The sequence below is a fragment of the Ascochyta rabiei genome, chromosome 1, assembly GCF_004011695.2.
Source record: "Ascochyta rabiei chromosome 1, complete sequence".
Classification (NCBI taxonomy): Eukaryota; Fungi; Ascomycota; class Dothideomycetes; order Pleosporales; family Didymellaceae; genus Ascochyta; species Ascochyta rabiei.
In genome coordinates, this window is record NC_082405.1 from 267,116 (window position 1) to 283,205 (window position 16,090).

Genomic DNA, 16,090 nt, shown 5'->3' on the forward strand with positions numbered 1-16,090 from the left:
TACGGAAGAAGGCGCTCGGTATCCACAATCTGCCCCAGCCCTACTTCTTAGCCCGGATTCTTTCACAACGTCTCCTGATCGGAAGGTTGCGCGCTGAGATTTGTGAGTCGAGGAAAATAGCAGGATACACTGTCAAAGCTGCCTAGTACGAATGCATTCGTCCGCGTCGGTGCCTGTTACTTGCGAATTCGCGAATCGACTGCGCATGTGCACGGTTCGAACAATCGAGTGCAAAAAGCAGTGTAAGATTCCATCATTTTGTGCCCATCGATTATGAATCGTATACTGATATGTCAGCCGGATACAGAGAAAGCCCCGAAACCAGCAATGTTCCAATCATGCTCAGCCACGCTCACCACCATGTATAAATGCCGTAGTGTGATGGGCAGATTTCTATAAGTGCCGTCTCTTGACCACCGACTTCAAGCAAGAATCTGTCAGCACATCACTATACCGAAGTTGCCGATATTTCAGGCCATCATGGAGAATTTCGAGGCGTTCCTGGAAAATGCAACCTCAAAAGCATCCAATGTTATACCAGGTGCAGTGCTAGCCGTTGTAGACAAAAACGGTACGTTACCAGTAACATCGCTGATTGAGTTGACCAAGACTGATCTGCGCAGGGAACTACATCTACAAAAAGGTCTCAGGAGCCAACGGTGTTCACAAGGATGCTCAACCTCTCGAGTTCGATCAGACTTATTTCATTGCATCTTGCACGAAACTTGTGACTACAATTGCAGCACTGCAGCTGGTGGAAAGCGGCCTCGTCACGTTAGAAGAGCCCCTGGACCGCCATCTGCCCGAGCTCGCATCTCAGCCCATCGTTACACGGACGCAGCATGGCCAGCTCGAGTATCACCAGGCCACTGTTCCAATCACTCTACGACATCTCATCACTCATTCTAGTGGGACGACTTACGAGTGGCTTGATCCTACGTTGCATGCATGGCGCGCATCCCGAGGAGAAGCCCCAGCCTTGGTTGTCGATGGCGACGTTGCAAAAGGCTACGCTGTTCCTCGAACATTTGAGTCAGGTACTAGCTGGAACTACAGCGGTGGGCTTGACTGGACTAGTCTGCTCGTTGAGCGTCTCACAGGCACAACGTTCGAAGCATACGTCGAGGAAAATATCGCTAAGCCGCTTTGTATTCAGACATTCACCTGGCATCTGTCGCACAAATTGTATGTCGCAGAGAAACGCATGCGCGTTTCAACACGCAAGGTGGATGGCACATTGGAAGATGGGCCAAACCCGTTCTGGCCTGAGCCAGTAAAGGAGGGCGGTGGCGCGGGCATGTACTCCAACGTACATGACTTTACGAGGGTCTTAGCAGATCTCTTGAAAGATTCACCGGTGCTTCTCAAGAAGTCCTCAGTTGATGAGATGTTCACCCCACAATTCACGCCTGGAAGCTCAGCTCTCCGGGACCTACACGCTAACGGTGCGGTTTACCAATGTACACTCGATGACTCCATGGAGGGCGTTTTCGCTAACCAAGGGCTCGGTGGGCTTCTAGTGAAGAAAGACGTGAACAGAGAAAACTACTTCAGACCAGCAGAGACGTTGTCGTGGTCTGGGTTGCCAAACTTGGCTTGGAGTGTCAATCGCGAGCGTGGCCTGGCGACTTTCTTCGCAACGCAAGTCGCACCCTGGGCGGACCGCAAGACTTGGGATGTCATCGCTAGATTTGAAACAGCGACCTGGAGAAATCTTTCAGCATAGGATATCATAGCAATGGAGGCATACATAGCACGTGGAATGGAAAAGGTGTTTTAGTATTCCAGACGTGTACTGCAACTCGATCGATCCGCAATAATCCATCCTGTGCATACACGGGATGTTCGCGCTCTTGACAAAACTCGTAAATTTGCTCTAGTCTCGGACAAACTACATTTAAAGATTACAGCAGAGGCACTATAAATAATGGGCGCCTTTGACTGGTGGATACCAAGGTACTACCTAGCCGAGAAAGGGAGGGGTCATCTTATCGTGATCATTTAACGGCAAGCCGCGATCGCCAGGCCCTTGTCTTCAATAAGCTCGCCTTGGCAAAGCTTATATCCCTGGTGAAAGATGGTTGCGGAGCATCATACCGGGATACCAGCACTAAGCTTCGTAAAATTTGTCCGCGTTCAATCCAGCCCAAGCACCTTGTCGGTCTTCCGCCGAGCGCACCCCGCAAAAGTCACTCGCGATTTAGACCATCTTGCTCACATGAGCAGGAGGAAAGTGTTCGTACATGGTACCATTTCCGCCAGTACGAGATTGGTCCTCATGGTCCCCGCAATTCACAGTTCCGAGACTCACCGACGTGGAATCTTGGGCCTCGTACTCGAATTCCTTGGTCACAGGGGCGCGACGCTCGTGTTAGTTGGAAGGGAATATTGCTCGTACATCGAGGCGTAGCCTCCTTCTGGCGGACCTAGAGTCCTAGACGTATTCGAAGATCGGATGAGAAAACTATAAAGGGAAATGCTCGTTACCTTTCGCACAGCCAGCAAGCCTTGTGCAGACAATCCGAAAAGGTGACAGCCGATGCCATCACTGCTACACCGAGCCATGCCTTCACAATCAAGCTACCTACGTCCTGGCGTCCTTGCCCTTGGGTTGGCTGCTACCAGCTCGTTCGTCGCTGCCGCACCATGCGACATCTATGCCTCTGGTAATACACCCTGCATTGCCGCACACAGTACCACCCGCGCCTTGTACAGTGCCTACACTGGAGCACTTTATCAAGTCAAGCGTGGTTCTGACAACACAACGATTAATATCGCGCCGAAGTCTGCTGGTAGTGTTGCCAATGCTGCCGCTCAAGACACCTTCTGCTCCGGTACAACTTGCCTCATTACGATTGTCTATGACCAATCTGGCCGCGAGAACCACCTCACCCAAGCTCCACCTGGCGGCTTTAACGGCCCAGAATCCAAAGGTTACGACAACCTCGCTGGAGCGATAGGTGCGCCTGTTACTTTGAACGGACAGAAAGCGTACGGTGTTTTTGTCTCGCCCGGCACAGGCTACCGCAACAATAAAGTAAGTGGCTCTGCCACTGGAGACGCAGCGCAGGGTATGTACGCTGTCCTCGACGGCACTCACTACAATGGCGCTTGCTGCTTCGACTACGGCAATGCCGAAACCAACAACCTCGACACCGGTGATGGCCATATGGAGGCTATCTATTACGGCGATAGTACCGGCTGGGGTAGTGGTGCTGGCAGCGGTCCGTGGATCATGGCTGACCTTGAGAATGGCCTGTTCTCTGGCCAAGGCGCGAAGAAGAACACTGGTAATCCATCCATCACCTCCCGCTTCGTCACTGCTGTCATCAAAGGAGGACCGGGCAAGTGGGCTATTCGTGGTGGTAACGGCGCAACCGGAGCATTGTCGACATTCTACAGTGGCGCACGCCCAAGCGGCTCCGGCTACAACCCCATGCATAAGGAAGGTGCCATCGTTCTTGGTATTGGCGGTGACAACAGCAACGGCGCTCAAGGTACCTTTTACGAGGGTGTGATGACCAGCGGCTACCCGACCGATGCCACTGAGAACTCGGTACAAGCCAATATTGTAGCAGCCAAGTACGCTACCACCTCCTTGGTCAGTGGCCCAGCGTACACCGTAGGTGATTCTGTATCCTTCAAGGCTACCACAGCTGGATACACAAACCGCTATCTTGCCCATACCGGAGCAACAGTCAACATCCAAGTTGTCTCATCGTCTAGCACCACCACCCTGAAGCAAGCTGCCAGCTGGATTATTCGTGCTGGTCTTGGCAACAGTGGCTGTTACTCGTTCGAATCTAAAGACACTGCCGGAAGCTTCATCCGACACTTCAATTTTGCGCTGCATGTTGCCGCCAACGACGGCTCCAAGGCTTTCAAGGAAGATGCCACTTTCTGTCCGCAGAGTGGCCTCAGTGGCAGCGGTTCGTCGCTACGTGCTTGGGGATATCCTACACGATGGATTCGCCATTACCTCAACAGTGGGTACATTGCAAGCAACGGTGGTGTTCATGGCTTCGACGCGGCTGCCTCATTCAACGCCGATGCGACATGGGCCACCAGCACTGGACTTGCTTAGGCACATCGTTATGCAATCTGTGACAGGAGGTGAACCGGGAGTTCAACCGGAGTGGATGATGTAGTGTAAGTTTCAGATGTTGAACAACGTTGTCAAAGGACTTCCCGCACACCCTAGCTCAGTTCTCTTAGCGTCTTAACAAATTCAACCAGCACTTTCCAAGAAACGTTCCTTTGTAAAGCTTAGCGTTGATCCCTTGCATGCTGTGCGATCTTCTCGTCTCAATAAGCAGTTGTCATATCTCCGGGAGACTATAACGACGGCGACGTTGCACTGGCGGCCAGTGCTTTATCTCCGTCCCGATCTTTTGTCACAGCTTGCTGCATCATCCTGTCGTAAAAGGATCGAAATCCTCAACGTTCGCATTGGAGGTAATGTAATTCCTCGTCGTTGATCTCCCATGTTTCTTTGTCTTGAAGATTCTTCTCACCCTGGCCCACCACACTGGTAGAGATCCTTCCAAGGAAGTAGCCTAAGCGGGGTCTGAGCGTTGATTACACGTACGGCTAGAAACCTTCCTCGTGCTTGAACAGCGACCGCCGGATGCTTCAGCTTGAGCGCTATTGTGTAAACCTCCAAGATGAATCGGAACAATGGCTATAGGCTGTTTCTGAAATTCAGCATCAGACTTGACGACCTTTGCGATTCGCCTGTCCCAAGTGAGAAGGTAGTAAGCCATGCGGTGGATCGTCATACCCCAGCTTCTGTTCCAGTGTTCCCCACAACTCGGAGGTTTCCCCGACATGTAGCTTCCCCGCCTCGGCCGAATATCGACACGACAAGAGCACAACACCAAGACTTTTACTTCGTGTTCTTCCCCCACAACTCTACTATGACCTCACGCACGCTCTTGGCGACAGGTGAAATGTTGAAAATCTCGGGTAGAGCGAATGTAGGATTCTTGACCATCTTGGATGGGCTCGGCAATAGCCACCGAGATGACTATAAGTGTAGCTAGCAGGATGGAGGCTGTAAATTGCTTCTATAGTCACCGCGCTCTATTATTCAATAAGTATGCGACTCCAAAGCTCACTTCTTTCGCTTGCAGCGGCGACAACGGTCTCGCTTGCTTCTCCACTACTCACCTATCAAGCGGACCAGAAGGTCGGCTATCTCTTTACCAATTTCCCTGTCAACGATGAGCAAGTCTACATGCATCTATCAGTTGATAACGATGCACTTTCTTACAGACAATTGTCCTACGATGGTACTCTAGAGACGGCACGGATCTTAGAATCTACCATTGGAACGACAGGCGTGCGCGACCACTTTATCATCAACGCACAGGACAGCAGCAAGTACTGGCTTCATGCTACAGATTTGAAGGTCAATGCTCTCGGCGGGGACTTTATCAACGCAACTCGCTTTGGTAGCAGAAGCATAGTCGTCTGGGAGTCCACAGACCTCGCAACCTGGAGTGAACCTCGACTATCCGCACCTCTAGCGAATGTCTCTGCTGGCAATGTTTGGGCCCCGGAGTCGTACTGGGACCACACTCGCAACGAGTACATTGTCATTTTCTCGTCGCGTTACTGGGATCCTGCGGATGTCGAGCGCACAGGGCCTTCACCTCCAAATAAGCTCATGTACGTGACGACGAAAGATTTCGAGACGTTCTCCAAAGAGCAAGTCTATTTCGACCCCGGCTACCCAGTCATAGACTGTTCCCTCATCCCCGTCCCTGAACAGGGCGAGAACGTGTGGTATCGCTGGGTGAAGAGCGAGGTAGACTACAGAATCTGGCAACAGCGCTCTTCGGACGGCATCTTGGGCACATGGAGCAACGTTGGCGATGCGCCTGACGGAACACGAGTCACGTTTGCAGACCGCTACTCCAACAACGAAGGGCAACTGTGTTTCAGGGACAATCAGGACCCCGGACTGTTCCATTTGTGGATCGATCAAAGCTCAACAGAGACATATATTCCTGCGCAAGCCCGCACTCTTGACGATATGGCTGCCTGGCAGTTGTCCGATACAACAAGTTTCACCAAGAACACTAAGCACGGTTGGGTGTTTCCCCTCAACCAGCAGCAGTATGAAACGATTCAGGCCAAGTACAAGTTTATCTGAAAGACAACTCTAGAACAACAATGATAAAACTTGCAACAGAGCCAGTTCAGTATGCCTTGGATGTCTTTTTCCGATATATAGCATTCACCTCATCTGGGTCGGAAGCGCGTGAGATACTCTTTCCTCAATTCCCAGATTACATCCTCAGCGCTCTCCAATTCCAACCACGCTCTTGCTCTTCCGCGACTTGGCTGGAAACCATTGACGTTCTTATTAAGCCTGCTACTTGCTCCTGGTTCACTTTCCAAATCGATTGCAAGTCTGGAAGGAACACATGCGCTTTGACAGAAAGGCCAATGTCTCCTCCAGATCAAATCGCTACCTCATACCCTCCAGCAGAGTGGTCCTTGATTCCTGTATGTGAGTTCTCTGAAGGAGAGGACTGCATCCGCTTTCAGAGTACAGAGATGACGTTTTACAGCTTGGCTGAGTGCAGGTATTTGATCACTTGTGTGGAAGAAGATTCAAGCAAGACATGTGCAAAACAGAGGTGCATGTTTAGTGGCAGACGCACGCGTCGCATTCAGATTGATAGGTTTGTACGAAGCGAATATCTACAATGAAGTCCTTTCCTTCCCTCCTACTTCATCACTCCAACAAGCTGTATCTAGCAAGTGAACAGAGCAGGTCCAGGAACAGTGTAAGCCTGGGCCTTGTAGGAGTCGTAGGTGATGCCGGCGTCAGATCCCTTGTATGCACCGGGGAAAGCAACGAGACCAGATGGAGACTTGCTGCCGCCGCCGGTGACCTTGAGCTGATGGCAGCCGGGGTAGAACTGAGCACCGGGGTACGAGTAGGCGGAGTGCAGCGCGATGATCTCGTGGCGAACGAGGTAGTTGCCAGAGGGGATGCACTTGGGAACGGTGTAGGTGACGACGCCACCAGCCTTCATTAGGGGAGTGGCGCCCCAGGTGTTGCTGGTGCCGGTGCGGCCAGTTTGCTGGACCTTGAACCAGACGGCGCTACGTCGATGTCAGTATAATGGAGCGATAGTGTGGTGCTAGAAAAACATACGTCGCGCTGGGCATCCAGTTGTTGCAGCCCGCGTCAGGGCACTTAGCCATGTAGGTGACGGTAGGACCAACGTGGCTGTCAGGCCAGAGGGTCCAGTAGAGGTCGACTGCCGAGCCAGCAGCCACCTCAGCGTGAAGCGCAGCGGGCTTCGAGCCAACAATGCCACCCTCAGTGTAGCCACCGCACTGGAGATCGGCAGAGGTCACATCCGTGATTGGGCCGTTACCCTGAACCTCACGAGAGATACGCTGGGGAGCAGGGCTCGTGTACGGGTCCTGGTAAGGCTGGTAGAAGGTGTAGGGCTTGTTGCCAATAGTGGCGTTGTTGACATAGCCGTGACCGGCGACGGCCGTGGCCAAAGCGAGAGCGACGGCAATGTACTTCATTGTGAAAGTGAGGGAAAATGTACGATCCTGCGTATGAAAAACTGGTAGCGAGTGAAGAAGCAAATGAATATAAGCTGGGGAGGCTTAAGAAGAAAGGAATGAATGTAAAGCGTCGGTGCTGGATGACCTGGAGAGCCGAGATAGATTGCGCGAAACTGTCATCTTTATAGTGTTCATCTATTTATTCCAGGAGCCAAGTCGACGCCATGTACAACAATGTTTGAAACTTCCTTGGTGGTAATGCCTGGTGGTGATCATGAAGGGCAGCGTATGGATTGAGCGAAACACACTAACGGCAGATGCTTCTTGGTATCCACACAGCTCGTCAACGCGTTCCTACAAACTCCGTGACGAACGAGGTTGTAAGACACATTCAGTTCTAGCATGGTGAAATCTGGATTCCAATAGTAAGATCGGCTCTGACAGGTGCAAACAGTGCTTGTGGAGTTGACGGACTGCGCGTAAGTTCCTGACAGCGGCTGTCAACAAAACATGGTGGAGTCGTGAAACAGCGCGTAGTATCCAGGCGGGAAGGTCTTTAACCAGCTCTGATTAGCGGTTCACTCCTCACGCTTGGCAGACGTCTCAGCCTGTAGATCCCACGTGACTTTGTCTGGAGCGTGCAGCCGGAGAATAGATTGAGTTCATATCGGGCACCGCCCCCATATTGTTTTGGTGTAATGCTCGTGATGACAAAAGCAATGGGACTGATCACAAGAGCAGAATCCTACGGGTTGATACCTGGAATTTGAGAATAGTATTTCCGGTGTGGTCAGTGAGTGCAGGGTCCATTTGATTGCACCTGGAGAGCTGGTCTTGGCTGGGGAGAACCGTCGTGAGTCGAGAAGTCAAGGTCTGCATAGAGGCAAGAAGAGGAAGAATGATGAAAGCGACTGAGGCAATATGAGGGTGAGAGAAAGGAATGATATATCTTGCTTCCAGTGTCGCCAGTGGGAGCAAAAGTGCGCAAGCTCGCTCAATCTTGCGCGCAAAGATGGCGAACCTGCGTTTCAGCGTCCCAGAGAAGACTGGCGCTACTCGAAATGCTTTCCTTGTGGTTCTTGGCTGTTGTGATTGTCTCATTTGCAGAGAACGAGTCGAGGGACTCTGCCTCAGCCCTTTCTGCGCCTATGCGTGCTGCGGCTCTTACAAAAGAAGCATCGTTGCTTTCGTCCGCTATCGCATTGGCATTCGAGGCGAGAAAGACACGAGCTTTGGGAGCGCACTGGAGGTGCCAAATGCGCTTGCTGCCTGTCTGCGATTATCAAGGCAGTGCAGTGTTAGAGCTTTTAAGAGGCATCGTGAAGCTCACGAGGCCGTAGGCGCAAGATAGATTTACCATTCACCGGCACGCTGTTACGTGATTGAACCAAGCTGAGGTTGCTAAGACCCTCTCTTTCCTGGGCGGAGGAGTTGAATGGAGAAGCTGGCGGGCTGGTCTGATGGTGGAGGAGTGATGAAGCGGCTCGAAGCTTCTCGCGGAAGTGCCCCACTTGGCTGGTGGACATGCCACCACACCCCGCGCGGCGCGAAGTCGTCCAAACATTGTGCAGCCCCGAACAGCTCCACAAAGCAATCACACACGGCACAGCGTAGCGTTCAAGCAAGATGGTGATCAACTACAGCAAGTGGGTGCGTATGCTGACACCTTCGCCCCTTCACAGCAGCACACTGACATGTGTAGGACGCCCTCGAGCTCTCCGACGACAGCGACATCGAAGTGCACCCAAACGTCGACAAGAAGTCCTTCATTCGCGCAAAGCAGGCACAGATACACCAGGAGCGCGACCACCGCCGACACCAGATCAAGACACTCAAGTACGAGCGCATCATCAACGACGGCCTCACCGAACGCATCGACCGCCTGCTCACAGCCTTGAAGTCGCACAAGTCGAAGCTAGCAGACGGCGCAAATGAAGACCAGCTGGTCTTCCAGGCGATGATGGAGAGCATGCTGGACATGAAGGAGAACGCACCGCCGCCGCCACCAGAGGGCGTACATGAGCACATCAAGGACAAGCCCACATATCCGCAGATGATGGCCAGCATGGTCGACATTGTGAAGAAGGAGATCGACGCAAGCAAGAGCACAGACTCGAGGTACGACCAGTTTATCGCAGGCCTGCACAAGGAGAAGGAGCGGGTGGAGGACCTACAGAAGCAACTGCTTGCCAAGCTGGCAGAGCTCGAGAAGGAGGACAAACGCCACATCACAAGCGACGACATCAAGGACGGCTTCAGTCACTCATCCGTTATGAAGGCCGACCAGAAGAAACCCGCCTCGACACCGTCCTCCTCCACATCAAGAACAGAGACCGTCGAGCTCTTGAACGCCCCCAAACGCCCCGAAGCCACACGCACCGACACAGGCGACTCGGGCGCAGACGCAGACATTGAAGAGGGCACCGCTGCCCACGACGACGACGACAACGACGACGACGTCGAGGCATCGCCTCTCGCCAAGAAGTTTGCCGCCATAAAAGCCGGCGACTGGTACGCGTGTCTCCAGTTCTTGATGCAGCACTCCGAGATCCTCAAAGAATCCGAAACCGACGGCCTCCTCGTCGAAGCCTTCAACTCGGAACTCGATGGCAAGCCCAAGCACGCAAGACAGTGTGTCCACCAAGGTCTCCTGCTGCAATACTGCAGGCAACTCGGCGGGCGACAAGGCGTGGAGCTCTTCTTCAAGCGGATACAGAGCAAAGACCACCAGGCAAGCAAGATGTTCAACGACGACGTAGACAGCACGTACCACCGCATCCGCACGCGCGCTGCAGAGATACTGAAAGAGCGCGCCGAGAACCCCGCGGGCGCCGAGGGCGTCGAGCAGATCCAGCTTCACGCCGTCGACCCAGGTACCACGATCAACATTCAGGTGCCGCCGGAGAAGTCGACGGCCGAAGACCCGCAGGAGCGCGAGATGGAAATCATGGCGCGCGGCATCTTCGAGACATTCCCACCGGGTCTGCAGCGGGCGCTCGAGACGGGCAAATTGGATGAAATCAACAAGGTGCTGGCCAAGATGAGTGTCGAGGAGGCAGAGGAGGTGGTGGAGAAGCTGGGTGAAGGCGGCATGTTGAGTGTCGAGCAGGGCGTCATCGACGCGACGACTGAGGAGGGCCAGAAGACGTTTGAGGAGATTGAGAGGAGTAGGAAGATGCCCGGGCAGGAGTAAGAGAACCTGCATGCCCAAAAACGACGGGGAGTAATCAATCATGACACGACTCATAGCATCTACATATGATGATCATTGTACAATATCAAGCTAACGGTAGCTACGAACCAAACATGTTACGACACCGCACTTGCTCCAACAACAAGCCTGTCGTGTTGCCAATGCTCACTTTCCAGCGACGCCTTTGATCCCCGCAACAACACCACGGTGTGGTATAACCGTACAAAGTGCAGCCATTTTGACGCCTCAGATGAGCTCACCCAGGTTGCTGTCAATTCCCTCCATATCTCCATCGCCCGCGAATGCAGCGTACTCGTCCTCGGCATGGTTGCTCATCTTCCGCTTCTTAGCAGCCGTTTCGTACGAGTGCTGGCCGTACACGCCGCCCTCGTGGCCCGGCCGAGCGTGCTGCAAACTCTTCAGCAGGTCGTGGGGTACATTTGTGTCGCCCATGCTTGTTGCGAAACCAGGCATCGTGGTGTGACCCTGTGGGGCAGGAGCGGTTTCCGGGATGACGGGATTCGAGACGGGCTCTGGCATGACATCGTCGCCAATGTCGGGCACGGGCTCGACGACTTGGGCGGGTCCTTGCTGCGGCGAGCCCACGGGCGTGAAGGACTCCATGGGCGGCGGCGTGAGTTCTTCGACCCGCGGGCGGTCCTGTCCGGTCGGCGAGGTTGTTACGGCGGGAAGGGGTGCAGCAGAAATACGGTTCGTCTCGATGGCCGAGAGGCCTTGAAGAATGGCGTCTTCGACCTGGCGTTTGCGGCTCTCGATTGCGTCCTTGCGAGTCTTGAGGTCGTCGACTTGGGTCTGGTCTTGTTCGAGCTTCGATTTGTTCGTTGCGAGAAGCTGTTCGAGTCCTGCGATGAGCGCTTGGCGGGCTTTGATGCTTTCTGCAGCTGCTCCCTCAGCCACGGCAAGCTTCTTGACGAGTGTAGAGAGCCCGGCGGCGTGTACGGGCGCGGAAGGAATGGTGTAGTTGGGGTTGGTGACCTTCTCGTACTCCTGGTTCGCTGTTGCCACAGCTGGCTTTGCTGCAAGGTCCGCCTTGTTGACCGATGTTGCCAAAGGAGCCACGGGTGCGAGCTCAGCCGGTATTGTAGAGCTCGAGAAGAGGCTGCCACCGAGGGCAGGTTTACGACCGACGGACCGCGACGAGTCAAGATCGTTCATGGACTTCTCGATACTCTGCTGGACGGCCTGGTTGAAGATTTGGCGCTGTCGCCAGACTTCCACGACGCGTCGAATCTTGTTCTGAATATCGTGGGGCGAGCCCTTGTAGGCTACCGTCGCGGCTTCGGTGATGATGGGCTCGTATGCTCGAAGGAACTCCTCCTTCTTGCGCATCTTGGACGTCTGGGCGATTTCTGCATCAAACGTAAGCTCGATGGACTAAATTGTACTGGGCATGATGTCCGAACATACCATTGGCAAGATAGATCAGCACAAGCTTCTTGTTGGGTGGTGACTCCTTCATCCGCTGCAGCCATACTGCTGCAATGCGCTCGGCATGTCGTCTGTACAGTCCTCAGGTCAGCAATTGTTCTCGAGCGCCCGAGTACCTGAGGCCTCGTTGTTCAAGCCATCAAGATAGACAAGCTGCTTGTTCACGCCATGTTTGCGGCCAAGGACGCGCTGTGTTGATGGGATGGTTTACCTGTGAAAGAGGATCCACTGGCCGACTGTGGAGATGGAGTCTTGCGTCTCATTGAGCGACGAAAGCTTTGCCTTCAGGCTGTCCTCCGTAAAGGCCATGCTGATGGTATCACGCGTCGATAACTATCACTACTGAAGACAGGGCTCACGCGTGCACCTTCACGAACAGACCGCCTTGATGGTGGACGCGTCGTGTACAAGTCTAAGTGCACCTTTCTAGCCCGCAACCACTGCCCGTGTCTGCTGCTCAAATGCCCTGATGACGTGGGGGGTGATGGATTAGATGTGAGGAAGCTGGAGGTGAAGCTGCGGGCGCTAGGGGCAAGCTAGAGTCGGCGATACGTGTCCGGGCCTCCGCGATTGCCAGATGCCATGCGGTCAGTGAGCGCAAGTGTCGAGACCAGCGACGTGAACAATCAATTGCCGATTTCTCCTCCATCTCTCCCTCCCTCCAATCTCCTGCACAGACTACACCAACATGGCGGATCGATTTCCCTCATTAGATGAGTTCGACGCTGGTAGGCTCCACTATTGAACCCCCGAACGAGCGCCAGCTGGATGCTGAACTACCCCAGGTCAGAGCGAAGCCCGCGGCGATGCTACCAACTTTGACGCCCTCGGCGATGATGCCAACGACGACTTCCTCTCACGTGAGCGTGCGATCCTCGGCGACGATGCGGACCAGTTTGCCTCGGAAAACGACAAGCTGGCAACTGTCGAAGACGGGGACGATGACCTGCTCGGCGGAGACTTTGGCGGCCAGGCCAATGTTGGCGCGCAGGAGATCGGCGGCTTCGAGAGCTCTTTCCCTGCAATCGACACTACCAACGAGGTAAGCATGTGCTGCTAGCCCTGGGCTCGATGCGCCAGACGTGTGAAGACAGCTGGCGGGAGGACATGCACCACGGTAGCCTCATCTCGTGGTCGTATCTGACAGAAGCAGCACATGGCCCCTGGCGGCACAATCACAGGGCCCACCCTCCCGTTTCTTCCTGGCCAGCCTGCACCCTCGTTCACCCCCCAGCGATCAGATTCCCCTGAGCCTGATGTGATCCGTGAATGGCGTGAGCGCCGCGAGCTCCAGATCCAGCACCGTGACGAGGTTTCTGCCGAGCGCAAGAGCAAGACCATCCAGGAGGCGCAGCAGAACATCGACGACTTCTACGAGAACTACAACAACAAGAAGGACAAGGAGATCGCCAAGACACGGAAAGAAGCTGAGGAGTTCCTTGCCAACCGGGACGACACAACAGCTGGCGGTACTAGTTGGGAGCGCATTGCCAAGCTGGTCGACCTGAGCGGCAAGGGCACCAAGGGTGGAGCGTCAGGAAGCGAGAAGGCGCGATTCAGGGAGCTTCTGCTTAGCCTGAGGAAGGACGACAAGGCGCCTGGCTCGACCGGGTACTAGCCGGGCCAACGAAGATGGAGAGTGCGAAAAGAGACGGTACATGATGATCATTTCCGGCGGCTGGTTTAAGCATGACTTTTGGCAAGTCCGGAATACCTGGATGCGGCTTGGAGTTCATGGATAGGTTGCAGACTACCTTACGCAACTGTGTTAATACCCGATCCTAGACGTTGCACAGTGACTTGTCACGTTGCCGACAAATTGTGACCATCGATCAACTATGTTACCTTGTCCATCACTGATCAGAAAAAAAAAAGCTCGATTTAGTACCTCTGAAGGCTCAGTATTTTGAACATCATGTCGATCAGACGTGCAGACACGGAGGACAAAGCTTGCACGGAGTCCTGAGCTGGCTAGACGGTCGCTCGAACCATCACTTTACGCCGTTCTCTTCCATATCACAGCATCTTCCATTGACTTGCTGCCTCACAATTCATCTAGCGAAAAAGGCTACTACAGTGCATATCTAAAGTGCCTTGCCTGGAGATCGGTTTGGTCGTTGAACCCATCTCGAATCGCCTGCTCGTCCTCACCTACGCCAAACTTCTTGTCCCGCCTCTTATTCTCCCACCACATGTACTGCCTCAAGAAGACGGCAACGGCAAACATGCCACAGTAGCACACGATCAGCCCAGTCAGCGCGGAGAAGTATCTCGGCTTCTCCTTTGCGAAGAAGATGTTCGCGCCGGCGATGTTGCCCGCGGCGTAGAATACGAACCACAGCCCGTTCGCTGTGCTGCGCTTCGTGTGGCCAGCGATGTTGCTGGTCAGGAGGTTCCAGGACAGGATGACGGGCGCGCCGACTATGTATTGCAGCCAGGTGCATCCGACAAGGCTCCAGCGTTGTGAGAGGGGCGCGAGGCGGATTCCGAGAAGGCCGCCGAGTGGTGGCAGGCAGATGAGGGCCAGGATCAGGCAACGCGAGTCTTTGAAGTATCCCGCGGCCAGTCCGCAGACTGGCACGACGAGGAACTCGATGGCGCCGGTGGGGAGCTGGAGCAGCGTCGCGTAGATGCCGCTGAATCCGAAGCCGCGAATCAGACTGGACGCGAAGTTGCTCACTCCGCCGTTGATGACTCCACACCCCAGGCCGATGAGCACAAGGCAGTGCACCTTGAAATCCATAAACGCCTCGAGCGCCTGGCTCTTGTGGAACTGCTTCGTCTTGACGCCAATCATGTTACCCGCGATCCGATCAATCGCCACGATGCGCTGCTTGTGCGTGAGGAACTTGGCCGTCGCAGGGCTATCCGGCATCATCCAGAGAAACACCCACGCCCACACGAAATTCACCAGCCCAATGACCAGAAAGATAAGCTGCCATGTCGTGATGTGCGGACTGTGAACGTGGCCTAGTCCGTACCCGAGAAGGGCGCCAACCATGGTCGCCATGCCGTTGAAGGCAAGGAATACACACATCCGCAGCGGCTGCTCAGAGCGCGTGTAGAACATGGACACGATGTTCATGATGGCGGGCGAGATGGACGCCTCGAACATGCCGAGCAGGAAGCGGAGGACGAGCATGCCGGCGTAGTTTTTGGCCGCGACGTGGCAGCAGAGCAGGATCGACCAGAGGAGGATCATGCTGCCGGTGTATTTCGACACGGGGAGGCGCTGGATGAGGTAGTTTGCTGGGAGTGCCCAGAAAAGATAGCCAAAGTTGAAGATGGCGGCTACCCAGGAGTAGCGCTGGCCTTCGAGTCCGAGGTCGGGGATCAGAGTGTAGGCGGACGCGTAGTTGAGGGAAAGCTTATCAAGGAATTGGATCATGTATGTCATGCAGATCTGGCCATGGTCAGTAATGGAGCTTAGATGGTTCTGCGGAAAGATGCCATACCATCGGCATGATAACCCAGTCGATCTTCCGCAGTACGATTTTCCTTTCCGCGTCGAGCTCTTCTCTTGTGTACTGCCTGACCTCGAGATACAGATCAGCACCGATGTCGTGCATCTGCTTCTCAACAGCCATTTGACCTTCGTCTACGCTCGGTGCTAGCACAACCGGCGACATGTCATCTTTCTTCTCCGACATTCTTGCCTTGATCTTTGTCTGGCTCGAAATGGTACAATGTAGGTCACCGAGGGTCAAGTTGGTGTTGAAACGGCACCTGCTATAACACGATGCTAAGCACAAGCAATGTATCGTGGGATCCTCGCCATCTTATACTAATCACACTACGAATCTGCCCACTCTTAGCATGGTGTGTCAGTACCAACGTATCAACGGTTATGCATACGGCTATCATCGTATCGTGTTGAGGGGTGCTTATCGCGATTCGCCAAGCTTGACC

General features: G+C 54.1%; 9 protein-coding genes across 9 annotated transcripts, besides 2 other annotated features; 6 read left to right on the forward strand and 3 right to left on the reverse strand.

Annotated features, from left to right (window-relative positions):
- Positions 1–480: 480 nt before the first annotated feature.
- EKO05_0000058 (uncharacterized protein) lies at positions 481–1,726 on the forward strand (the record flags this gene model as incomplete). The annotated part of the gene is made up of 2 exons (XM_038936501.1): positions 481–571; positions 624–1,726. The coding sequence occupies 2 exons, from the start codon at positions 481–483 to the stop codon at positions 1,724–1,726; spliced, it is 1,194 nt and encodes a 397-aa protein (XP_038802595.1).
- Positions 1,720–1,756: a tandem repeat.
- An 807-nt stretch (positions 1,757–2,563) lies between these two features.
- On the forward strand, positions 2,564–4,084 carry EKO05_0000059 (Non-reducing end alpha-L-arabinofuranosidase; the record flags this gene model as incomplete). The annotated part of the gene is made up of 1 exon (XM_038944604.1): positions 2,564–4,084. One exon carries the CDS (start codon positions 2,564–2,566, stop codon positions 4,082–4,084), a length of 1,521 nt encoding a protein of 506 aa, XP_038802596.1.
- Positions 4,085–5,098: 1,014 nt separating this feature from the next.
- EKO05_0000060 (uncharacterized protein) lies at positions 5,099–6,157 on the forward strand (the record flags this gene model as incomplete). Its single annotated transcript, XM_038944605.1, has 1 exon — positions 5,099–6,157. The coding sequence occupies one exon, from the start codon at positions 5,099–5,101 to the stop codon at positions 6,155–6,157; it is 1,059 nt and encodes a 352-aa protein (XP_038802597.1).
- A 607-nt stretch (positions 6,158–6,764) lies between these two features.
- Positions 6,765–7,557, reverse strand: EKO05_0000061 (uncharacterized protein; the record flags this gene model as incomplete). The annotated part of the gene is made up of 2 exons (XM_038937050.1): positions 6,765–7,119; positions 7,172–7,557. The coding sequence occupies 2 exons, from the start codon at positions 7,555–7,557 to the stop codon at positions 6,765–6,767; spliced, it is 741 nt and encodes a 246-aa protein (XP_038802598.1).
- A 256-nt stretch (positions 7,558–7,813) lies between these two features.
- EKO05_0000062 (uncharacterized protein) lies at positions 7,814–7,948 on the forward strand (the record flags this gene model as incomplete). Its single annotated transcript, XM_059635371.1, has 1 exon — positions 7,814–7,948. One exon carries the CDS (start codon positions 7,814–7,816, stop codon positions 7,946–7,948), a length of 135 nt encoding a protein of 44 aa, XP_059491354.1.
- Positions 7,949–9,165: 1,217 nt separating this feature from the next.
- Positions 9,166–10,732, forward strand: EKO05_0000063 (hsp90 co-chaperone Cdc37; the record flags this gene model as incomplete). The annotated part of the gene is made up of 2 exons (XM_038936781.1): positions 9,166–9,189; positions 9,242–10,732. 2 exons carry the CDS (start codon positions 9,166–9,168, stop codon positions 10,730–10,732), a joined length of 1,515 nt encoding a protein of 504 aa, XP_038802599.1.
- Positions 9,972–10,002: a tandem repeat.
- Positions 10,733–10,978: 246 nt separating the features above from the next.
- Positions 10,979–12,490, reverse strand: EKO05_0000064 (uncharacterized protein; the record flags this gene model as incomplete). Its single annotated transcript, XM_038936630.1, has 3 exons — positions 10,979–12,102; positions 12,161–12,252; positions 12,393–12,490. 3 exons carry the CDS (start codon positions 12,488–12,490, stop codon positions 10,979–10,981), a joined length of 1,314 nt encoding a protein of 437 aa, XP_038802600.1.
- Positions 12,491–12,869: 379 nt separating this feature from the next.
- Positions 12,870–13,799, forward strand: EKO05_0000065 (Clathrin light chain; the record flags this gene model as incomplete). Its single annotated transcript, XM_038936917.1, has 3 exons — positions 12,870–12,909; positions 12,967–13,223; positions 13,335–13,799. The coding sequence occupies 3 exons, from the start codon at positions 12,870–12,872 to the stop codon at positions 13,797–13,799; spliced, it is 762 nt and encodes a 253-aa protein (XP_038802601.1).
- Positions 13,800–14,252: 453 nt separating this feature from the next.
- Positions 14,253–15,831, reverse strand: EKO05_0000066 (uncharacterized protein; the record flags this gene model as incomplete). Its single annotated transcript, XM_038936460.1, has 2 exons — positions 14,253–15,584; positions 15,637–15,831. The coding sequence occupies 2 exons, from the start codon at positions 15,829–15,831 to the stop codon at positions 14,253–14,255; spliced, it is 1,527 nt and encodes a 508-aa protein (XP_038802602.1).
- Positions 15,832–16,090: the final 259 nt, after the last annotated feature.